At 52.7% G+C, this 23,267-nt stretch overlaps 1 protein-coding gene and 1 long non-coding RNA gene across 2 annotated transcripts in view; one reads left to right on the top strand and one right to left on the bottom strand.

Annotated features, from left to right (window-relative positions):
• Positions 1–616: 616 nt before the first annotated feature.
• Positions 617–22,193, bottom strand: CAVIN1 (caveolae associated protein 1). The gene is made up of 2 exons (XM_033182964.1): positions 21,303–22,193; positions 617–3,525 (listed from the first exon to the last, which is right to left on the bottom strand). Exons 1-2 carry the CDS (start codon positions 21,993–21,995, stop codon positions 2,824–2,826), a joined length of 1,395 nt encoding a protein of 464 aa, XP_033038855.1. The 5' UTR covers positions 21,996–22,193; the 3' UTR covers positions 617–2,823.
• LOC117066961 overlaps positions 20,167–23,267 on the top strand; it is a 21,582-nt gene continuing 18,481 nt past the window's right edge. The window contains exon 1 of the long non-coding RNA XR_004430560.1: positions 20,167–20,312. This is a non-coding gene — a long non-coding RNA (uncharacterized LOC117066961). The remainder of the gene's footprint in view (positions 20,313–23,267) is intronic.

Genomic DNA, 23,267 nt, shown 5'->3' with positions numbered 1-23,267 from the left:
TTGAAATATGCTGTGTGGATACAACTGGGTTATGTCATGCACTTTCTTTACTGATATTCAGCCCTCTGAGAGCCTTTGATTTTCCCCTCCCCTAGGCTGCCTCCTCCAGGCCTATGATTCCAAAGGGTATGTGTGTGGGAAGCTCAGGCTGAGTACAGTAACTGGGTGTGTCTGGAGGGCTAATGTCCTGACTGCAGGAAGTGGATGGGGGATGGCGGTGGGGGGACACAGGGTTACAGAGCCTGTATAGACACAGGGTTATAACCATGAAAGAGATTGATGATCCAGTTGCCTTTGAATCCCAGCGCCACTGCTTCCCAGCTATGGTACCTTAGGCAAGTCACTGTTTTTATCTAGACTGGGAATGATGATAGGCTTTGCCTAGTGCGGTTGTTATGAGATTAAATAAGCAATTGCATACCAAAGTGCTTAGAACAATTCCTGGCAGAGAGTAAGGGCTCAATAAATTGGCAATTATTATTATCTCCCTGGCCTTCCCCCACCCCAGGCAAGTGAGACAAGTTTATACCAACAGTTCTTCCTCCCTTTCTCCCTCCTTCCGCCTGCCTTCTGTAACCCTATGTAACTGCCTTCAGAGAATACAATCGAACACAGATCCTTTTAGAAAAGCAGGTTTATTGGTCGGGCTGCTCACCAGGACACAGCAACATAAGAGGTTCCCCAAGCCCACAGAAAACTGCATCTGCCCACAGCTCAAGCCCCTTCAGGCCATCAGCACCAAGGGACCTTGTCCCACAATCCCCAACCTCCCTCAGCAGAGGGGTCTTGAACCTTTCAGAGAGAAGACAACCGAAAAGGAAAAGAAAGGAAAAAAGAAAAAAAAAAAAGCAAAGCTTTGTATTGTATAAAAGGTTTGTGTCCCCAGGCTCCCTCCCCCAATCCCTTAAAACAATGAGCTGCAGTTCTAAAAAGCAGGGCAGAGAAGGTAAGGAGCAGGTGGGGGAAGGAGGAAGCCCTCGGGGCCTCCCTTCAGGCTGTGACTGGGGAGAGGGGCTGCTCTTGCTTCTGACAAACCCCCTTTAATGGGGAGGAACAAAGGGACTCCTGTCTTGAGAACCTGGTCCGAACAGAATCAGGCCTCTGGACTGGGAGCAACACTCCCTTCACCCCCAAAGATTCAGGAAAGGCACCCCAAGGACAAGGAAACCAGTGAGGCCTTGGCTAGCTCTGCAGCTTTAGGATTCTAGCTCTAGGGAAGGATTTTTTCTTTTTTAAACAGCGTCTTGCTCTGTTGCCTAGGATGAAGTGCAGAGGCACCATTAGAGCTCACTGCCGCCTCAAACTCCTGGGCGCTGGCGATCCTTCCTCCTCAGCCTCCTGAGTAGCTGGGACCACAGGCATCTGCCACCATGCCCAGCTAGGGAAGGAGCTTGAGAAGAAACTGCCAGGAGTGAACCATGGCTGGCTGCTCTGTGATGTGCTCTCCCCACCTCCCCTCCAGCTCTCAACTTGGTGGCAGGGTCAGCACCTTGCTCTCCCTCCTAATTCCCAGACTGCTGCTGCCCCCTTCTGGGACCCTAATTTTCTGGACTTTGAGAAATGGGCTGCCCCTGGGGGCGCCTCCGAGAGCCCATTTGAGGGATCGGGTGGGGCTGACCTCTCTGTCCTCTTTGGATCACCACCTTCTCACACTGTCCTCCCTCTTGATTCTGAAAAATGGTCCTGCTGCCCATGGAGAACCACAGTAAGATGGACTTCTCATGCAGCTAGTGAGGGGACTTCCCTCTTCACCCATTTCCACCTTCTCCTAGTTTCCTTTTTTTTTCTTTTGTTGAGATGGAGTCTCACTCTGTCACCCAGGCTGGAGTGTGGTGGCGTGATCTTGGCTCACAGAAACCTCCACCTCCCGGGTTCAAGCAGTTCTCCCCACCTCAGCCTCCAAAGTAGCTGGGATTACAGGTATGTGCCACCATCCCCGGCTAATTTTTGTATTTTTAGTAGAGATGGGTTTTTGCCATGTTGGCCAGGCTGGTCTTGAACTCCCGACCTCAGGTGATCTGCCCACCTCGGCCTCCCGAAGTGCTAGGGTTACAGGCATGAGCCACCGAGCCTGGCCAACCTTCTCCTATTTTCCCATTCTCCTTTCCAAAGCCATGGCCATGTGCTCCTGTGTACAGGTGCATAAACACATCAGTGTGCCATCCCTCACATGTCGTTCCCCACCCCTCCTTTCCAGGGCTTCTCTTGGCTCCAGCGTTCCTCTGGGACCCTCTGCAGATACAGCCTGTGCTGGACCCCCAGCCAGGGTGAGGGCTCATTCTGCTCTCTTCCCCACTGCCTCAGTTTCACCCCAAAGCTGCTTTCACATCTTTCCAGTAGGGGGCCTCCCATGGGGGCAAGGATCCCCTTTAGGATTCAATCTTTCCTCTTTGGGCAGTTTTGGCTTTGAGTCCCCCAGGGGTCAGGGTGAGAATGAAGAAGAGCTCAGTGAGCGGAATGACAGCAGCTGGGTGGGTGGTGTGAGGAGAGGCTGAGGGGAAGGCAGCCCCCCTCAGAGGTGCCTAACTGTGGAATCACTGCAATTTCCTCTGAGATCCATCCCGGCTTGGATAACCAGGACAGGGATCGACCATTCCCTTCCCATTCCACCCGGACTGTGTCCAACCGGGGGCTGTCCACTGCGGGGGCTGCCTCCCCATCGGTTCCTAACAGCTCTAAGACTGGGACGGGAGATCCTGGAGGTGTTGGGGCGGGGCCGTGTTTTCAATTTAGAAAAATATCAGCCAGTTCGGGGCCGAGAGAGAATGCGACAGAGGAAGTTCAGAAGGAGCGAGGAATGGGGTGGGTGAAGGCGGGGGCGGCTCAGTCGCTGTCGCTCTTGTCCACCAGCACGGCGTCGGACTCCTCGGTGATCTCCAGCAGCGCATGCGCGTCGGGGCTGCTCCCGCGCCGCAGGTCGCCGGCCTCCCGGTGCTCCGCGCCGCCCTCGTCGTCGTCGGCGCCCACCTCCACCATCTCGGTGGCCTTGAGCACCTCCACCTGGCCCTCGCGGATCTTCTTGACGTGGAAGGTGAAGGGCGGCACCTTGTAGACCGCGGTCTTGGAGCGCGCGTACACCACGTGGTCGGGCGTGAAGGATTTGCGCAGCTTGTCTCGCGACGTCTTCAGCTTCTCGCGCCGCTCGGCGGGCACCAGGCGCGTGCCCAGCTTGTTCATGCGCTTCTCCAGGGTGTGCCGCGTCTTCTCCAGGTTTTCTTTGGTCTTGAGGCGCGTCTTCTCCAGGTTCTCGCGGGTACGCACCTTGGTCTTCTCCATCTTCTCCTTGGAGAAGGCCTTCTTGAAGTCGTCCACGCGCCGCAGGCCGCTGCGCTTGATGCGCTCAGCGCGCGACTCCTCGATAACCTCCTCAACCTCCACCGCCTCGTCCGACGACAGCTCCAGCGCCGCTGCGTCCTCCTCGGGCCGATCGCCCTCGCCCAGCTCCTCGCCCTCCTTCTCTGGCAGCGCCTCCGACTCTTTCAGCGATTTGCTGATGCTCACTTTGGCCGGCAGCTTAACTTCATCCTAAGGGAAGAGGAGAAGGGACATGAGAGGGGTCGGAGGAGGGAGACGTGAGCGAGCCTGAGTCTGGGTGGTGGGGATCCTGGAGAGAGGGGAGCACGGGACACGCATGGTCCGCAGGAAACTGGCGGGTGCTCAATACCTGTGTGTAGGCTCACGCACGTAACATTAGTGCTTTGGGAGACGGAGGCAGGAGGATCGCTTGAATCCAGGAGTTCGAGACCAGCCTGGGCAACATAGCCCCCATCTCCGGCACCCCAACCCTGTGTCGCCATTCTCTCTCTCTCTCTCTCTTTTTTTTTTTAGGCGGAGTCTCGCTCTATTTCCCAGGCTGGAGTGCAGTGGCACGATCTTGGCTCACTGCAATCCCTGCCTCCCGGGTTCAAGCAATTCTCCTGCCTCAGCCTCCGGAGTAGCTGGGATTACAGGCACCCGCCACCATGCCCAGCTGAATTTTGTATCTTTAGTGGAGATGGGGTTTCTTCATGTTGGTCAGGCTGGTCTCCAACTCCCGACCTCAGGTGATCCGCCCGCCTCAGCCTCCCAAAGTTCCGGGATTACAGGTGTGAGCGACCATGCCCGGCCTCGCGCCGCCGTTCTCTAAAAAATACATGGGTGTTGAACGAATGATGACTATACAGACTGCGCGAGCAGGGGACCGAGCTTCGGGTCGGAGATGGGCTGCACTTGGGCTAAAATCTCTGTGGTTGTCCAACCCTGTCCTGTGCCCTGTCCACCCGCAGATGATGTTAAACCACTGCGGCCCTCGGGAGACACAGCTCCATTTTGGAAATGGGCGGGCGCCCTCTGGTGCCGCAAATCGCACACTGCCCGAGCCAGGCGGAAAAGCAAGTGATGGGAGTGTCTGTTTAGGTTGAAAGCCGGTAGGGGTTTGAGCCCACAGCTAAACCTACCCACCCAAGCAGGTAAAGTAAAGGGAGTGCATTTTCCAGACTCAAGATATTTCATTTTTTTTTTTTTTTGAGATGGAGTCTCGCTTTGTGGCCCAGGCTGAAGTGCAGTGGCGCGATCTCGGCTCACTGCAACCTTCGCCTCCCAGGTTCAAGCAATTCTCCTGCCTCAGTCTCCTGAGTAGCTGGGACTGCAGGCATGCGCCACCACACCTGGCTAATTTTTTTGTATTTTTTAGTAGAGATGGGGTTTCACCATGTTGGTCAGGCTGGTCTCGAACTCCTGACCTCAAATAATCCACCCGCCTTGGCCTCCCAAAGTGCTGGGATTACAGGCATGAGCCACTGCACCTGGCCTCAAGCTATTTCAGAAGCAGCCTGAGAGATGGAGAACTGTGGTCCACCCTCCCCTACCTCCACCTTCCTTGACTCCTTCATACTGTTTGGCTCCGCCAGTGGTCTTTCTCCCCCTCCCTCACATTTAGAAACTGATGTTGGAAAGAGGAAGAAGCCGGCTGGAAGCCAAGGACATGTTTTCTCCCCGGTCTGGACATTTCTTCTGGTTGTGACTTCCCTACCACAGAGGGATGGGATGGAAGAGAGATTACTTTTCAATTCTTGCTTTCCCCACCCCCTGCCCCCCACACAAAGCCTGAGCTCAGGGGTCTAGGAGTAGGATGGGTGGTCTCAGATTCTCCATGACCCTGGAGCTCAGAGCCAGTTCTTAGATTTTCTGTCTTCTCCTTGGAGGACTTAGTACCAGAACTGCTTTCCATTCCGGGAAGATTTTCCAAGATCTTGACTCTGGCCAACATTTCAGAATCTCTGGATCACTCCCTCCCCAACCTCCACCCCCATCAGAAAACAGGGGAGGCTGAGCACAGAAAGGGAAAGGGCAGACCAAGATCATCAATAGGATCTCCTCTTTGGCCCAGACTCCCTTTAGGGACTTCAAATGAAGGAATGAGAGACAGTTGCGTTTCTAAAGGGTTTTCGGAAGACCATTTCCCAGAATTGTAAGAAAATTCCTGTCCCCTGAGAAAATGAGGCAACATAAACTGAGTCCTCTCATAGACACACCCCTCCCCCCGCCCCTATATAGGCCACTCGGTATCTCTGCACCACCTGCTACAGAAATTCCTTCCCCAGCCCCCAACCTCTTTCCTCTTCCCTTCTGTCAACATCCCCCCAGAGTTTCCTGGTTTACACTGAAAACTAGGAACACCCTCTCCCAACTTCCTTCCCTTCTTGTCAATAGCATTAGCAGGGACAAAGAGGGAATGCTGGCTCCACCTCTTCTCTCATTTGGGCACCAGATCCGCTGGGCACCAAACCACCTCCAGCTCTCTGTTACCCAACTACACCTCCCAGCAGGCAAGGTGACCTAGGCACAGGGCATGCTGGGACTTGTAGTCTCCCCCTGCCATAGGCGGCTTAGTGCAGATCACTAGGGCATTTTGTTTATCCCTCTGCCTCTTATTCACTGAGGCATGGAAGGGTGTTTTCCTTGTTCTGAGTGTAGGAGAGTCTCAACCTCTCTTTGCATTCCCTCTGATTTCCAGTCATTCACTTTGGGGCTCCTACAATCACCCTTACCCTGCCTGCTACTGGAGTGCGTATCATTTTAGGATCTAAACCCTCTTCATCCATCTCCACCCAGAATTTACCTGCAGCCCCAGTGTGTGTGTGTATGTGTATTATATATATATATGAAAAAAGATCAGAGCTGATCTTTATATATATATATTTTATATTTTATATATATATTATATATTATATGTATATATATTCAGCTCTGATCTTTCCTTCATAACCTCCCAGACTAAAAACCCACCCACGCCCCACCAAAGGGTGGAGGAGAGCCCCTCCTTTCACTAAACTCAGACAATGTGAATAGGCTAGGGAGGGAGGGATTAAGGGTAACAGGCAGGGAATAGTCAGGAAACAGCCCCAGCTGCTGGAAAACAAATCCACTTTGTCTCTCTGCCCTACCCCCAGCATCCCCCACTTCTCCCTTACCCCTGCTGCCTGCTCCACCCCTACCCCTAAAGGATGAGCTGGCTGGTTTTCCTGGCCCCTGGCTTCCTAGATAAAGGTCTTTGCCAGCTGAACTTGGAAGTGAATGGGACTGGGGAGAGAGCTGCAGGCTTCTTACAGCCAGTGCCATCTTTCTAGTGCTCTATGAAAGGTCTCAAACTACAACATAAGGGAGCAGTCCTAGTGAGAGGAGGTTTTTTGCTTTTTTAGCTTTTTTTTTTTTTTTTGAGATGGAGTTTTGCTCTTGTTCCCCAGGCTGGAGTGCAATGGCATGATCTTGGCTCACTGCAACCTCCACCTCCTGGGTTCAAGCGATTCTCCTGCCTCAGCCTCCCAAATAGCTGAGATTACAGGCATGCGCCACCACACCTGACTAATTTTGTATTTTTAGTAGAGATGGGGTTTCTCCATGCTGGTCAGGCTGGTCTTGAACTCCCAACCTCATGTGATCCGCCCTCCTTGGCCTCCCAAAGTGCTGGGATTACAAGTATGACCCACCATGCCGGCTTTTTTTTTTTTTTTTTGAGACATGGTCTTACTCTGTCACCCAGGTTGGAGTGCAGTGCAGTGGCGTGATCTCGGCTCACTGCAACCTCTGCCTCCTGGGTTCAAGCAATTTGCCTGCCTCAGCCTCCCGAGTAGCTGGGATTACAGGCATGCGCCACCACACCCAGCTAGTTTTTGTATTTTTTGGTAGAGACAGGGTTCACCATATTGGCCAGGCTGATCTCGAACTCCTGACCTCAAGTGATCTGCCCGCTTTGGCCTCCCAAAGTGCTGGGATTACAGGCATGAGCCACCGCGCCCGGTCATTTTTGTGTTTTTGTTTGTTTTGAGATGGAGTCTTGTTCTGTCAACCAGGCTGAAGCGCAGTGGCATGATTACAGCTCACTACAGCCTCAACCTGCTGGGCTCTAGTGATCCTCCTACCTCAGCCTCCCAAGTAGCTGGAACTACAGGTGCACACCAACATGCCCAGCTAATTTTTGTAGTTTTTGTAGAGGCAGAGTCTCACTGTGTTGCCCAGTTTGGTCTCGAACTCCTGGGCTCAAGTGATCCCCTTGCCTCAGCCTCCCAAAGTGCTGAGATTTCTGGCATGAGCCACTGGGCCTGGCCAAGGGGAGGTTTCTTCCTGGATTTAGAAATCACTCCAGACCAGTAAGGGATCTGGGGGCTCTAACCCCATTCATTGTAGGCTTCTCCTGGAGTGATGGCTTACACCATAGGAGTTGCCTTCTTTCTTTCTTTTTTTTTTTTTTTTTTTTGAGACGAGTCTCACTCTGTCGCCCAGGCTGGAGTGCAGTGGCGCGATCTCGGCTCACTGCAAGCTCCACCTCCTGGGTTCACGCCATTCTCCTGCCTCAGCCTCCTAAGTAGCTGGGACTACAGTCGTCCGCAACCACACCTGGCTAATTTTTTGTATTTTTTTTTTTTTTAGTAGAGACAGGGTTTCACCATGTTGGCCAGGATGGTCTCGATCTCCTGACCTTGTGTTCCGCCCGCCTCGGCCTCCCAAAGTGCTGGGATTACAGGCATGAGCCACTGCGCCCGGCCAGGAGCTGCCTTCTTGGTGGAAGATCAGGGGACAGAAGATGAAACAACTTGAGCTGAATCCTGGGATGATGTCCAATAGGCTGGTCTGGAAAGGGTATTCCACCATTAGCTTTTCCCCTCCACTCCAAGCCAGGTTTCCCCCATGACTCACAGCCTTGGAGTGCTGTCTTGGTCCCACCCATCTGCCTGCTGGTAAAAACCACCACAAACACAATGCAAAATCATCTCCCTCCACCCTAGGCACACAGGCCAGCCACCCTTGTCCCACCCCTACTTCTCTGGCAGAGCTCCTAAGCCAAAGGAAGGATCTCAGGGGATGGCAAGGAGGGACGGCTCTGCTTGTTCTGTTTCCCGTTTTTATTAAACAAAACCACCACTCCCAACAGGCTTGGTTTCCAGAGTTACCTTTAATGACCAGGTCTGAACACAAGCATGCACAACTCCCCCTGCCCTTTGCCAAGCACGCACAGCTCCTCAATCCTGGATCGATGTAGAGGAGCCACAGGGAGGCTCCTAGCCTCTTCCACTCCACCCTGCAACCCGGCTGTCTAAACTTGCAATATGGCTTAGGAAGATTTTTATAAGATTATAATGTCACTGAGCACCTATTATGCATCTGGCCCTTGGCCAGGCACTTCACATTTGTTAGGGAAAAGGGACAGATGCCACAGGGGTCTGGGTAGGAGGCTCTCTTGACTTAGAGCTAACCAGCTCTAGGTCCCCAACCACTGCCTGGGAATGGCTGGAGGAGACTGGAGAGGTAATTCAGAGACCCAGGATCTGCTTAGAATGTATGTTAGAAGAGGGTGCAGAGGAGGGGAGAGGTGAAGGGGAGAGAACGTCTTTAAAACTCAGGACCTCTGCTGGAGGTTGCTAAGACAAGGAGATGAGAGACCCCAAGGGCAGAAGTGTCCCTCCCTTCTGGTCTAGCATGCATTCTTGGCAGGGGTGAAACTGCCTCCAAAACAGTGAAAATTGATTCTTGGAGATTGGGAGGGGACTTAGATATCACAATGATTTGTGCCATTCCCAAGAGCCACAGTACATGAAGGGATATATACAGTGTATCTATTGTTTTAACATTTCATGAGGGAGATGAACAGCTTGGTTAAAAATATCTAAAAGGGGCCGGGCGCGGTGGCTCAAGCCTGTAATCCCAGCACTTTGGGAGGCCGAGGCGGGCGGATCACAAGGTCAGGAGATCGAGACCATCCTGGCTAACAAGGTGAAACCCCGTCTCTACTAAAAGATACAAAAAACTAGCCGGGCGAGGTGGCGGGCGCCTGTAGTCCCAGCTACTCCGGAGGCTGAGGCAGGAGAATGGCGTAAACCCGGGAGGCGGAGCTTGCAGTGAGCTGAGATCCGGCCACTGCACTCCAGCCTGGGAGACAAAGCCAGACTCTGTCTCAAAAAAAAAAAAAAAAATCTAAAAGGGGCCAAGTGCGGTGGCTTACGCCTGTAATCCCACCACTTTGGGAGGCTGAGGTGGGCAGATCATGAGGTCAGGAGATCAAGATCACCCTGGCCAACATAGTGAAACCCCATCTCTACTAAAAATACAAAAATTAGCTGAGTGTGGTGGCACAAGCCTGTAATCCCAGCTACTCGGGAGGCTGAACCAGGGAGGCAGAGATTGCACTGAGGTGAGATCGTGCCACTGCACTGCAGCCTGGCGACAGAGCGAGACTCTGTCTCAAAAAAGAAAAAAAAAAAAAAATCTAAAAGGGCCAGGCACAGTGACTCACACCTGTAATCCCAGCATTTTGGGAAGCCAATGTGGGCAGATCACCTGAGGTCAGGAGTTTGAAACCCTGTCTCTACCAAAAAATACAAAAGCTAGCTGGGTGTGGTGGTGCATGCCTGTAATCCTAGCTACTTGGGAGGCTGAGGCAGGAGAATCACTTGAACCCAGGAGGTGGGTTGTAGTGAACCAAGATCATTCCACTGCACTCCAACCTGGGTGACAGAGTAGGACTATGTCTCAAAAAAAAAAGGCCAGGCACGGTGGCTCACACCTGTAATCCTAGCACTTTGGGAGGCCGAGGTGGGCGGATCACGAGGTCAGGAGATCAAGACCATCCTGGCTAACACGGTGAAACCCCATCTCTACTAAAAATACAAAAAGTTAGCCCGGCTCAGTATCGGGTGCCTGTAATCCCAGCTACTCGGGAGGCTGAGGCAGGACAATGCCGTGAACCCCGGAGGTGGAGCTTGCAGTGAGCTGAGATGGCGCCACTGCACTCCAGCCTGGGCAACAGAGTTTTTTTCCGTCTCAAAAAAAAAAAAAAAAAAAAAAAAAAACTAACAGGGGGGTGATTATGAAAACAACAACAACCAACAACAAAAACTGACTGGGTGAAGCGGCTCACACCTATAATCCCAGCACTTTGGGAAGCTGAGGCGGGAGGATCACTTGAGCCCAGGAATTCGGAACCAGCCTGGGCAACACAGTGAGACCCCATCTCTAAAAAAAATTTTTTTTAAAGTTGAGAAACACTGAGCTATAGGAAAAGCCAGAGGACCTGAGCCAGAGCCAGCTAGAATGCCCCCTCCTGGCCTCTGTGAGTTAGCAGCTTTTGGGCACCCCACCCAAGGCAGGATCTGGGAAACATAAGCGACCTCTTTGCAAAGCATTTTCTAAAAGAAACTGGAAAAAATACGTGTAAATGTTTTCCTCAGCTGCAGGGAGCGGGTGGAGAGGACACAGAACAGACCCCAGGCCTGGGCCTCATGACGGCTCTCTCCAAAGAGGCTTTGGGCCAAGCTGGGTTGTCCCTGAGGAGGAGGCAGCAGGGGAAAGGTAGAACCAGAAGTCATGCGCCTTCATGCTGGGCAGCCTTTGGGTGCAGCTTAAATGTAGGGGAGCATTTACTATTAAAAACAGAAACCAAGAAGTGGGGAAGCCCCTTCCCTTCCCCTCCCACCCCCCCACTGTATACACCCCATTCGCCTGAACTCTGCATAACACCAGTGTTCTCACAGTACCCGGCACCCGTCCACAGTGGGCAGTGGCTGGGGATGGCAGCTCTCCTGGCAGCGATCACCACCAGGCTGTGGGCTGACAGTGGATTGGAGAGATACCCCACACCCACAGAACGGGATCCGGGAGACCCTAAACGCTCCCACCGGCTGTCGGCTCCTCTGGGGTGGGCCGGGGACCAGGCTCTGGGTAATACGGCAGTGCCCTAGGCGTCTGGTCAAAGGGTGGGAGCTCAGGCACTGTCTCAGGCTTCAGGTCAAAGGGTTCAGTCTCAGGCAGCTCAAAAGGCACGATCTCGGCTGTGGCCGGGTCAGAGGGTGCATTCGGCTTCTTCTTGGGCTAAGATGAGGAAAAGGGGTTTAAATGGGGCTTGGGGTGGGTGCGAAAGGAGTTGAGAAAAACGGGCCTTGGTGGCATGCAGAGTAGGGGCTGGTGAGTAGGGAGGGGAGCACAATATATTAGGATGGAAATAAACCACTTTTTCTTTTTTTTTTTTTTTAAGAAATGGGGTCTTGCTCTGTTGCCCAGGCTGGAGTGCAGTGCACAATCATAGCTCACCGCAGCTTCCAATTCCTGGGCTCAAGCAATCCTCTTACCTCAGCCTCCCAAATATCTAGGACTACAGGTGTGAACATCAAACCCAGCTAATCTTTTTTTTTTTTTTTTTTTTTTTGGTAGAGACAAGGTCTCGCTATGTTGCCCAAGCTAGAAACTATTTTATTTTATTGTCTTGAGACAGAGTCTCACTCTGTTGCCCAGGCTGGAGTGCAGTGCACAATCTTGGCTCACTGCAACCTTTGCCTCCCAGGTTCAAGTAATTCTCCTGCCTCAGCCTCCCGAATAGCTGGGATTACAGGTGCATGCTACCATGCCCGGCTAATTTTGTATTTTTAGTAGAGACCAGGTTTCACCGTGTTGGCCAGGCTCTTCTTGAACTCCTGGCCTCAAGTGATCCTCTTGTCTCAGTCTCCCAAAGTGCTGGGATTACAGGCAGGAACCACTGCACCTGGCCTATTTTATTTTATTTTATTTTATTTTGAGATGGAGTCTTTCTTTATTGCCCAGGCTGCTAAACTGTAGTGCAGTGGCGTCATCTCTGATCTCGGTTCACTACAACGTCTGCCTCCTGCTTCAGCGATTCTCCTGCCTCAGCCTCCCGAGTAGCTGGGATTACAGGTGCGTGCCACCATGCCCAGCTAATATTTTGAATTTTTAGCAGAGGCAGGGTTTCACCATGTTAGCCAGGCTGGTCTTGAACTCCTGACCTCAAGTGATCTGCCCTCCTTGGGCTCCCAAAGTGCTGGGATTACAGGCGTGAGCCACCATGCCTGGCCTAGAAACTCATTTTAAATGCTTCATCAAGAGGGCCCTGGGAGCTGGGCATGGTGGCTCATGCCTGTAATCCCTGTAATCCCAGCACTTTGGAGGCCAAGGTGGGTGGATCCCTTGAGCCCAGGAGTTCAAGACCAGCCTGAGCAACATGGCCCAGGTCTCTGCAAAAAATACTGTTAGTGGGGCTGGTGGCATACACCTGTAATCTCAGCTACTTGGGAGACTGAGGCAGAAGAATCATTTGAACCGAGGAGGTGGAGGTTGCAGTGTGCTGAGGTCCAGCTCCTCACATTTTGGACGACAGAGCAAGACTCTGTCTCAAAAAGCGGGGGGGGCGGGGAAGAGGGCCCTGGGGCCAAAAGGGGTGGGGCAAACCCAAGCCCATGAATTAACAAACAGCTTCAATTGAACCCCTCCCTTCCTCCCTCTAAAATATTCCCTATTCCCATTCTTGGGCTTCCACCTTCAACCCCTCCCCAGCCATAATCATAGGAAGGCTATGGAGGCTGCTAGAGGTGGATAAGGAGTTTTCTAAGAGGCCATTTGTTGGATTATAACTGGGGAGGCTCAGATGAGTAAATATGAAGGCACACGACTTCACTGTCTTCAGAGTCAGACTGCCAATCCCAGTTTTTTTGTTGTTGTTGTTTTTTAGACGGAGTCTTGCTCTATCACCCAGACTATGGAGTGCAGTGGCATGATCTTGGCTCACTGCAACCTCCGCCTCCTGGGTTCAAGTGATTCTCCTGCCTCAGCCTCCCGAGTAGCTGGGATTACAGGTGTGTGCCACCACACCCAGCTACTTTTTTTGTATTTTTGGTAGAGATGGAGTTTCGCCATGTTGGTCAGGCTAGTCTTGAACTCCTGACCTCAAATGGTCCATCCACCTCAGCCTCCCACAGTGCTGGGATTATAGGCATGAGCCAGCGTGCCCAGCTTAATCTGTTTTCATTCTTCCCTGGGGTAAGGTGGACACAGGATGCTACCCCAAATGAGGAGAGGGACAGGCATGGAAGAGGGACATCCTGGCAATTTCCCTTTGGCCATGTCCCCATCTTCTGTCTTTCTCACCACTCCTCCCTCTCGCTACCACTTAAGATATCATACACTAAAATGCACAGGGAAATCAGGATCCAAAACCAAGCTCTATTTTTTTTTTAAGATAGGATCTCTCTACGCTGCCCAACCTGGCCTCAAGTTTCTAGTCTCAAGTGATCCTCCTGCCTCAACCTATTGAGTAGCTGGGACTACAGGCACACATCACTGTGCCTGGCAAAACCAAGCTATTTTTATGACAGGTGAGCCTATGTCCCGGGGACCTCTGCAGCAGCCCCCAACTCTCTCTCCTGAGGGGCTTAGTTGCCAAAGACAATAGGCTTCTTGCTTTGAGCAATCAGAAGCCAGGAGAGAGGGACACTTGGGGGGCACTATTAGACTCAGGTGATAGCAGTATTTGACAAAGCCCGTAGTCTCAAAAAAACAAAGCAGCAGGTCCCAACCTGCCCTGCAGGGTACAAGGAGGGGGTGGGAGTGGCAGAGAGGCTGAAGAGAAAGGGAACCAACATGTCCCTCTCCTAGGCAGGTGTGGAGTCCCTGCCAGGGCACACCACGGCCAACCAGGAGCTCCATTCCTTCCCTACACCCCTCCCCTCCTGTACAGCCCTCCCCTCCCACCATCACCAGGCCAGGTGACCACACATTGCCTCTACTTCAGCACTCACAAGGCTAAGCAGCTAATGGCCACTCATAGCCAACACCGCGCACGCGCACACACACCCATACACACGCAAAGCTGCCCCAGTGCCAGGACTGTGCAACTAACTCCCTCAGCAAGTGGCGGAGCCACAGCTACCCCTAGGTTAGTCAGGGCTAGTCTTCACCCAGCTTTCTGCTGCAGAGCCCAGAACGGAAGGAGGGGGTGGGGAGCAGTGAGTGTAGCGGAAGGGTGCACCTGGGTTCTGGCTCCAGTTTGACTCCCAATCACTTGAGTGACAATAGGCTAGTGACTTCCCCTCTCTGGGCCTCAGCTTCCTAAACCACAAAATGAAGGAGATGAAGTTGATCACAGTGTCGTCTAGCTCAAGAAATGGATAATGAGGCCAGGTACAGTGGCTCACGCCTGTAATCCTAGCACTTTGGGAGGCCGAGGCAGACGGATTGCTTGAGCCCAGGAACTGGAGACCCTGGGCAACGTGGAGAAACCCCATCTCCACCAAAAAATACAAAAATTAGCTGGGTATGGCGGTGCACGTCTGTAGTCCTAGCTACTTGGGGGCCTAGGCAGGAGGAATGCTTGAGCCCGGAAGGCAGGGGCTGCAGTGAGCCATGATAGCTGCCACTGCATTCTAGCCTGGGCAACAGAGTGAGACCCTGTCTCAGAAAAACAAAACAAAAGCAAAACCAAAAAAAAAAAACAACAAAACAAAACAAAGAAAAGAAAAATTTAAAAAATTTATAATGACAGAATGATGATTCACAATGTTATATTTCCAAAAAGAAAAAGGCCCAAGTCACTCCTACTTCTGAGGTTAGTTGCTTAGCAACAATATCCCCTCCCCTCTTGCTATCAGTTGCCCACTCTTTGTTGTCTCTTCATGCTTTTGACTTTGACCTTTACAATATGAAAAATAAAAATAAAAAGGCCGGGTGGCTCATGCCTGTAACCCCAGCACTTTGGGCGGCCGAGGCAGGAGTATCACTTGGGTCCAGGAATTCAAGACCAGCCTGGGCAACAGTGGCTACCCTCTAGAAAAAAAATTTAGGCTGGGCACGGTAACTCATGCCTGTAATTCCAGCACTTTGGGAGGCTGAGGCAGGTGGATCACCTGAGGTCAGGAGTTCGAGACCAGCCTGGCCAACATGGTGAAACCCCGTCTCTGCTAAAAATACAAAAATTAGCGAGGTGTGGGGGCACACGCCTGTAATCCCAGCCACTTAGGATGGTGAGGCATGAAAATTGCTTGAATCCAGGAGGTGGAGGTCGCAGGGAGCTGAGATCATGCTACTGCACTCTAACCTGGGTGACAGAGCAAGACTCTGTCTGAAAAAAAAAAAAAAAGAAAGAAAAAATTTAAAAATTAGCTAGGCATGTAGATTCAGCTACTCAGGAGGCTGAGATGGTGAGATGGGAGGATTGCTTGAGCCTAGGAGTCTGAGACTGCTGTGAGCCACGATAGCACCACTCCAGCCTGGGCTACTGAGCTAAGACCCTTTCTCAAAAAAAAAAAAAAAAAAAGAAGAAGGGAGGAACCCAGGGATAGTATGATTTCCTTTGGTCTTGGGAACACCCCTAAAAATACCCTCCCTGCTTTGGACCCAGTGACCAGGAAAAACAACCCAAACTGAGTTTGGGAGGAAGGATGTAGTATGCATACTCTCCATGGCCACTGGGTTTTAGGGATGAAGGGGACTAAAGCCCTGGGTTGAGAATATTTTTGGACAAAGGTTTGGGGTTCTTCTGGAGCACGGCAGCCCTAATTTGCATTGAATCCAGGAAAGAGGTACAGGATGGGTTGAGATTTGGGGAGGAGAAGCCATCAGGTTCTCGTTCCAGCCCTGGTGCCCTTCCCTTTAATGCCCATGAGACACCTCATCTCTTAAATGCTTCCTGGCCCTTATCCCCAAGCACTTGGAGCAGGTCTGATGGTCCGTTGCTGCTGGTCCATATGTAAGTCACTGACTTTGCCTCTTCAAAACTGCTCCAGAACACATTTATAATCATGAGCCGCATAATGACGTTTCAGTCAATGGACGGCATACACAACCGTGGTCCCATAAAATTATAATGGAGGCTGGTTGCGGTGGCTCATGCCTGTAATCTCAGCACTTTGGGAGGTCAAGGTGGGTGGATTGCTTGAGGCCAGGAGTTCGAGACCAGCCTGGCCGACATGGTGAAACCCTGTCTCTATTAAAAATACAAAAATATTAGCCAGGCATGGTGGCACACACCTGTAAATCCCAGCTACTTGGAAGGCTGAAGAAGAACAATTGTTTGAACCTGGGAGGCAGAGGGGTTGCAGTGAGCCAAGATCGTGCCACTGCACTCTAGCCTGACATTATAGCCATCATAATCTGTTAGTGAAATGAATTTCTCAAGTGTTTATGGTGATTACTGGTGTAAACAAACCTGCTGCACTACCAGTTGTATAAAAGTCTAGCCCATACAATTATATACAGTACATAATACTTGATATCGATAATAAATCACTGTATTACTGGTTTATGTATTTACTATACTATATTATTTTTCGAGACAGAGTCTTGATCTGTTGGCCAGGCTGGAGTGCAGTGGTGCGATCTCAGCTCACTGCAACCTCTGCCTCCCAGGTTCAAACGATTCTCCTGCCTCAGCCTCCCAAGATTACAGGCATGTGCCACCATGCCCAGCTAATTTTGTATTTTTAGTAGAGACGGGGTTTCTCTATGTTGGTAAGGCTGGTCTCCAACTCCCCACCTCAGGTGATCCGCCCGCCTTGGCCTCCCAAAATGCTAGGATTACAGGCATGAGCCACCGCGCCCAGCCCTGTATTTCCATTTTATCCCGGCTTTCTAGATCTAAAAGAGCTCTACTCTGCAAATTGTTGCCTGGAGGGGATGGTTAATGGGCACAAAAATACAGTTAGATAGAAGGAATAAGATCAAATGTTCAGTAGCACAATAGGGTGATATAGTTAACAGAAATTATTGCATATTTCCAAATAATTAAAGGAGTGGAATTGGGATGTTCCTAACACAAGGAAATGATAAATGCTTGATATGATGGATACTCTAATTACCCTGATTAGATCATGATACATTGCATGCTTGTCTCAGAATATCACATGTACTCCAAAAATATGTACAACTATTATGTATTCATAATAATTAAAAATAAAGCCTTTTTAAATTTAAAAATAAACAAACTGGATGCGCGTGGTAGCTCATGCCTGTAGTCCCAGCACTTTGGGAGGCCCAGGCAGGAGAACTGTTTGAACCCAGGAATTTGAGATCAGTCTGGGCAACTAAGTGAGACCCCAGACTCTACAAATATGAAAAAAAATAACAATTTGCCGGGCATGGTGTTGGGCACCTGTAGTCCTAGCTACTCGGGAGGCTGAACCAGGAGGATCACTTGAGCCCAAGAGTTCAAGACTGCAGTAAGATATGACTGTGTCACTGCACTCCAGCTTGGGCAACAGAGTGAGACCTTGTCTGAAAAACAAAACAAAAAAAACCCCAAAAAACAAATTGTTGCCTAGAAGAATTGGCTCTTTAATGATAATAGCTCCACTCATCTGCATGGTATTTTATTTTATTAATTAATTATTATTATTATTATTTTTGAGATGGAGTCTCACTGTGTCGCCCAGCCTGGAGTGCAGTAACACGATCTCGGCTCACTGCAACCTCCGCCTCCCGGGTTCAAGTCATTCTTCTGCCTCAGCCTTCCAAGTAACCAGGATGACAGGTCCTCACTACCATGCCTGGCTAATTTTTAGTAGAGAGGGGTTTTACCATGTTGGCCAGGCTGGTCTCTAACTCCTGACCTCAAGTGATCCACCTGCCTCGGCCTCCCAAAGTGCTGGGATGGCAGGCATGAGCCACTTCGCCCGGCCTCTGCATGGTATTTTGGAGCACCTGCCTCTATATTCACAATCTGGCCTGATTCTCCTGCAGCCCTCAGCCCACTAACTCCTATAACTAGAAGAATTCACTTCTCTCATTCACTAACTGTTGCTAGCTAAGTGTCGCCTGATAGGATGCGATGTCAAACGGCTAGATTTTGTTTGGGAGACAGGGAAGGAAATGCCAGAGAAGGGCAGTAATGACTCAGAAGTGAGTTTAACATGAGGGCTGTGGTATCTTGAAGTGGGAGGTGCTGAATTTCTTGTGTGTGTGTATGTGTGTGTGTTCAAATGCAAACTTAAGCTGTGAAATCATGAAGTCTAGAAGTTCCCTGAATATGGGGTGGGGCCGTAAAAGGGATTCCCTCCTTTTCTCCCCAGGAATAGGGTATGGAAGGCCAGATGTCTGGATCCTACAACTGGAGACTTCCCATCCTTGGTGTTCTCCTCTGCCCTGCCCCCACTGCCATATCATCACCTCCCGTCCCTGAAGTGGGGAATACAGCATCCCTTCTCCCACAGCTCCTCCAGAGAATTCACACCATCCCAGGAACCTTTCTCCAAATTTCGGTCTCTTTGCCTGGCCACCCAAGCATGCTCCCCCTTCAGCCGGACTTTACCATAAATGCTGCTGCCCCCAATCTTCCCTAATAGGCCTGCCAAGGCACAGAGCTATTTTTACCTCCTTCCCTTCTCAGGCCTGCAGACCTCGGGGAGGAGCAGGAGCAGCCTCTGCTTTCCTCCAGCAGCTCGGTCCCCACCTCATCGTCCCCACCTGGAACATCTGCTCTGCGGCTCAGGGAAGTTCTGCTTTCCCAAGCCTCACCCCATTTGCTGGAATATTTTCCTTACTTCTGAAGTCCTCCCCAGGTTGGGGCCATTTTAGTTCTTAGTTATTCCCTCTGTGGGTTTGGGACTCCATTTGAGCTACTCTTATTACCTCAGTTCTCTGTCCCCCACTGGCCTTGGTTTAGCGCAGATGCATTTGAAGTCACCTGTGATTAGAACACATTCCCTCCCACTCCCTAAAATATAGACATATCCCCTCAGATTGCTGGAGATGGTGGAACAGAGGGATGCCACCAGCCTCTGCAGAGAAGTTTTTCTCCCTCCATACCTTTCCTTCTTCTCTCAGAATCTCCATCATTGGCATAGGGAAGTTTACCTTGAGGTCAAGACCTTTCCCAGGTTCTATGGTATGGGAAAGTTAGAGTGAGAAGGGTCACCCCTCGAGCTCTTCATGGTGGCCCTCGGCCACACCAGGCTCTGGAGGAAATATAGAGCTGGCTTGCTGTCCCAGACCCCTGTCTTGTTCCCCTCCTCTCAATGTCCCCAGTACTAAGCAGGTCTCTTAAAAAACATCAAAAGCCCCCCTCTCATCCTGCTTCCTCCAAGCAGTTAGACTAAGTGGAAATAGCTCTGGGCAAACATTTTCTATCCAATTGCTTAAGTAGGGGAAGTAAAGCTTTTTTTTTTTTTTTTTTTTTTTTGAGACGGAGTCTCGCTCTGTCCCCAGGCTGGGGTGCAGTGGCGCGATCTCAGCTCATTGCAAGCTCGGCCTCCTGGGTTTACGCCATTCTCCTGCCTCAGCCTCTCGGGTAGCTGGGACTACAGGCGCCCGCCACCTCGCCCGGCTAGTTTTTTGTATTTTTTAGTAGAGACGGAGTTTCACCGTGTTAGCCAGGATAGTCTCGATCTTCTGAGCTCGTGATCCGCCCGTCTCGGCCTCCCAAAGTGCTGGGATTACAGGCTTGAGCCACCGCGCCCCGCTGGGAAGTAAAGCTTTTTTTTTCTTGAGCCACCGCGCCCAGCCAAGTAAAGCTTTTTAAAAGCCACGTATATGCCTCCTGGGAGGAGTCAGTCATCGGTGTAAGGGTGGGGAGGGGGACAAGTGCCATTTCTGCCTCTGTCTCACCACCTCAGATAGGTACCGGCTGACCCACCTTTCTGTCTCTACTCTTCCCAGATACTTGTCCGGATCTGTATCTATCTTAACTCCTCCTGGGGAGACCAAGCCAAGGGCCCCCTCAGGTCACCCCAGATGGTCACTCAGAACCCGGCTCGACCAGGCCCCAGAGCAGTCAGCAGAGCCACAACTCCCGGAAAGGGGTCTTATAACTTGGAGGGTGTGGGAAATCCAGCCTTCCCTTTCTTTCCATTCCCTTCGGCAGGGAGAGGAAAGAGAGAGGGGAGCATAGACTAACCCCCCTGCCCCGCAGGATCCCGCCTCACGGGGGTTAGGAGCATCAGCAGGCCTTTGGGAGGCAGGGAGGAGCCAGGCTGGAACCCTTCCCGCCCAGCCCAAGATATTATCCACGATGGCACTGCGGAGGCGGCGTGGAGAGGAGCAGCATAGAAACCCGAGACTCCCAGGTTTATTGGGGGTTATGATCCAAAAGTTACATTTTTATCCAAGTGGGAGAAATGGGGAGAGGTGCAAAGAAAGCAACAAGTGGCCCCGGGCGGAGCGGGCGGGGGGCGGGGGGGCGCCAGCCTCCTCCCGCCCGCTGCGCGGCTGCGCCTGGCCCCCGCCCCCGCAGGCATGCGGGGTGATTCACCGCGCCCAGACTGCGCCCGGACCGCCGGACCCCGCAGAGGCTGTCCACCCACTCCACCAGCCCCACTTGCACTCCTGACGCCCACTCTTCCCCGCCCAGCCCCGCCCGCTTCCAGGAGGCCCAGGGTGCCCGCGAGCCGCGGGTGAGGGTGCCCTCAAGGGCCTGAAAATGCCTGGAGGCCAGGAGCAGAGCGCAGCGAAGGGACAGGGGCGGGCCGCCGAGGCCGATGCGGGGGTGTGGGGGCGCAGGGTCGGGGAAGGAGGTTGGCGGTCGCGTCCCCCGCTTGGCACAGCTCCCTCTGGTGCGTGCCTGAGCCCTGAATCACCCGCTATATCAGGCCCGCAGGCGCGGAGGCCCCAGGCCCGGGCCCCGCAGCCAGTGTCTGCTTACAGCGGACCCCAACGATCGCCGGGGACCCCTGACTTTCCTAGAAACTTCCCCCAAGTAGGAAGAAGTTTGACAGAACCAATTAGGGAGGGAGCGGTCTGCGAGAGGCAGCGTCCTCAAGTCCACCCGCTAATTCGGTTCTGCTACAAGTCTGGGACCAGAGGGAAGAATCTGAGTGGGGAGGTGTGAGGTGCAGAGCGCGCCCCTCTACGCGCCCCAGGAGTTCGCCGCTCCCTCCACCCTATCCCACCCCACCCCACCCCAGTCGCGCTCGCCGGAAGGAGGGTGGATTTCCCGGGCGCCCGGACCAGGCTGGGAGGGGAGCCGCGCCACGGGCAAGTCTCCCCACCCCAAATCCCAGGCCTGGGACGCGGGCCGGGCGCGGGAGCTCTGGGCGCCGTGCGCTCCGTGGGCTCACCTGGTAGATCATGACTTTAAAGTTGCGGCGCCGCAGCAGCTCGGCCTCGTTGACCTCCAGCTTCTTGATCTGCCCCGCCTGGCGCTCCAGGCTGCCGCGCACGGTCTTCACGTTGACGCTGACCTTGCGCACCTTCTCCAGCAGCTTGCTCACCGTATTGCTCGTGGTGGCGTGCGCCTTGCCCAGCTTGCTCAGCTCGCCCTGGATGCTCTGCACGGCGCCCTCCATCTCCGCCTGTCGCTCCTCCAGCTGTGCTTGAGTTAGCTGGATCTGGTCTACGGCCCCGATGATTTTGTCCAGGAGGCTCAGCACCAGCACGCCGTTCACCTGGTCCGACTTGATCAGCTCTTCTGAGACGGCCCCCGACGGCTCCTCCGCCGCCTGCGCCCCAGCGGAGGAAAGCTCCGGGGCCTCGGCGTCGGGGTACCCGGGAAGCGGCCGCTCGACAATGTAGAGCGTGGGGTCCTCCATGGCTACCCGGAGCCGTGCGGGGCCCGCCGGGTGGAGCTGGAGCTGGAGCGGGAGACTAGGAGAGAAGCAGGAGCGGAAGGGGGGAGAGCAAGCGGGCGAGAGCCGAGAGCAGAGGAAACTCGAGCCACGTCCGTGCGCACCGGGACAGCGGCCAGAACTGCTGGGCGGGGGATCCGTGAGCTCCCCGGCTCCCCGGCCAAACTTCGTAGTCTGATCGCTCATTGGCTGGCCCCACCCCAGAAGGGGAGGGACCGGGGCAGAAGGGGAGATCGACGAAGGGGGGAGGCAGAGGGGGACCCAAGAGCCGAGCGCCCCACCCTTTTCGAGATGGTTGGAATAGTTGGAGCCGGAGACTAGGCCCCCGCTGGCGCTGGCGGCGGGAGCGGGACGGGCGGAGGAATGTGATCTGAGGAAGGGAATCAGGTTCTAAGAGTGTTGATCTCTGTTTCCCTCTCACTTGAATTGCTCATCCGAAAATCCTCAAGATCTGGGAGTCGGGTGGACCAGGAGATTCTGAAATTATAGGCAAAATCTTGTATTTGCCTGTGCCTAGTTTTTGAGCGCAAAAGGACCCTTGCCCTTTACAATCTTTTTTAAGAGGCCTCTCGGATTTCCTCATCACCAACCCCAACCAGGTTACTAATCCAGGGGTAAGCTTAAGGGGTTGTTTGTGGGAGGGAAGGAAGAGAGAAGTACTTGGGGTCACGGTGGTGGTGAAGGGCTGCTAAGCTCCTCGAAGTTCCTTTTAGAATTGTCCTAACAGAGTAAAATTAAAATGGGCAATCAAATGGAAAGTAAAGCACACCTCCCAACTCCCCTTTTTGAGACAGGGTCTCACTCTGTCACCCAGGCTGGAGTGCAGCGGTCGGATCACAGTTCACTGAAGCCTCGACCTCCTGGGCTCAAGTAATCCTCCCACTTCAGCCACCTGAGTAGATGAGACTGCAGGCGCGTGCCACCACACCCAGCTAATGTTTTTCTATTTTTATTTTTTTAGAGACGGGGGTCTATACTATTTTGCCCAGGCTGGTCTCGAACTCCTGAGCTAAGTGATCTGCTGGCTTTAGCCTCCCAAAGTGCTGGGAGTCACCGCGCCTGGTGTAAAGCCCTTTCTAAAAGCCCAACTCTCTTAGGCCAGCGCAGTGGCTCATGCCTGTAATCCCAGCACTCTGGGAAGCCCAGGCGGGTGGATCCACGAGGTCAGGAGTTCAAGACCAGCCTGGCCAAGATGGTGAAACCCCTTCTCTATTACAAAAAAAAAAAAAAAAATTAGGCCGGGCGCAGTGGCTCATTCCTGTAATCCCTGCCTTTTGAGAGGCCGAGGTGGGCGGATCACCTGAGGTCGGGAGTTCGACCTCAGCCTGACCAACATGGAGAAACCCCATCTGTATTAAAAATACAAAATTAGCCAGGCATGGTGGCACATGCCTGTAATCGCAGCTACTCGGGAGACTGAGACAGGAGAATCCCTTGAACCCAGGGGACGGAGGTTGC

The sequence above is a fragment of the Trachypithecus francoisi genome, unplaced genomic scaffold, assembly GCF_009764315.1.
Source record: "Trachypithecus francoisi isolate TF-2019V2 unplaced genomic scaffold, Tfra_2.0 Lachesis_group20, whole genome shotgun sequence".
NCBI lineage: Eukaryota > Metazoa > Chordata > Mammalia > Primates > Cercopithecidae > Trachypithecus > Trachypithecus francoisi.
The sequence above is the reverse complement of the archived record's forward strand: the minus strand, read 5'-3'. Positions and strand labels throughout refer to the sequence as shown.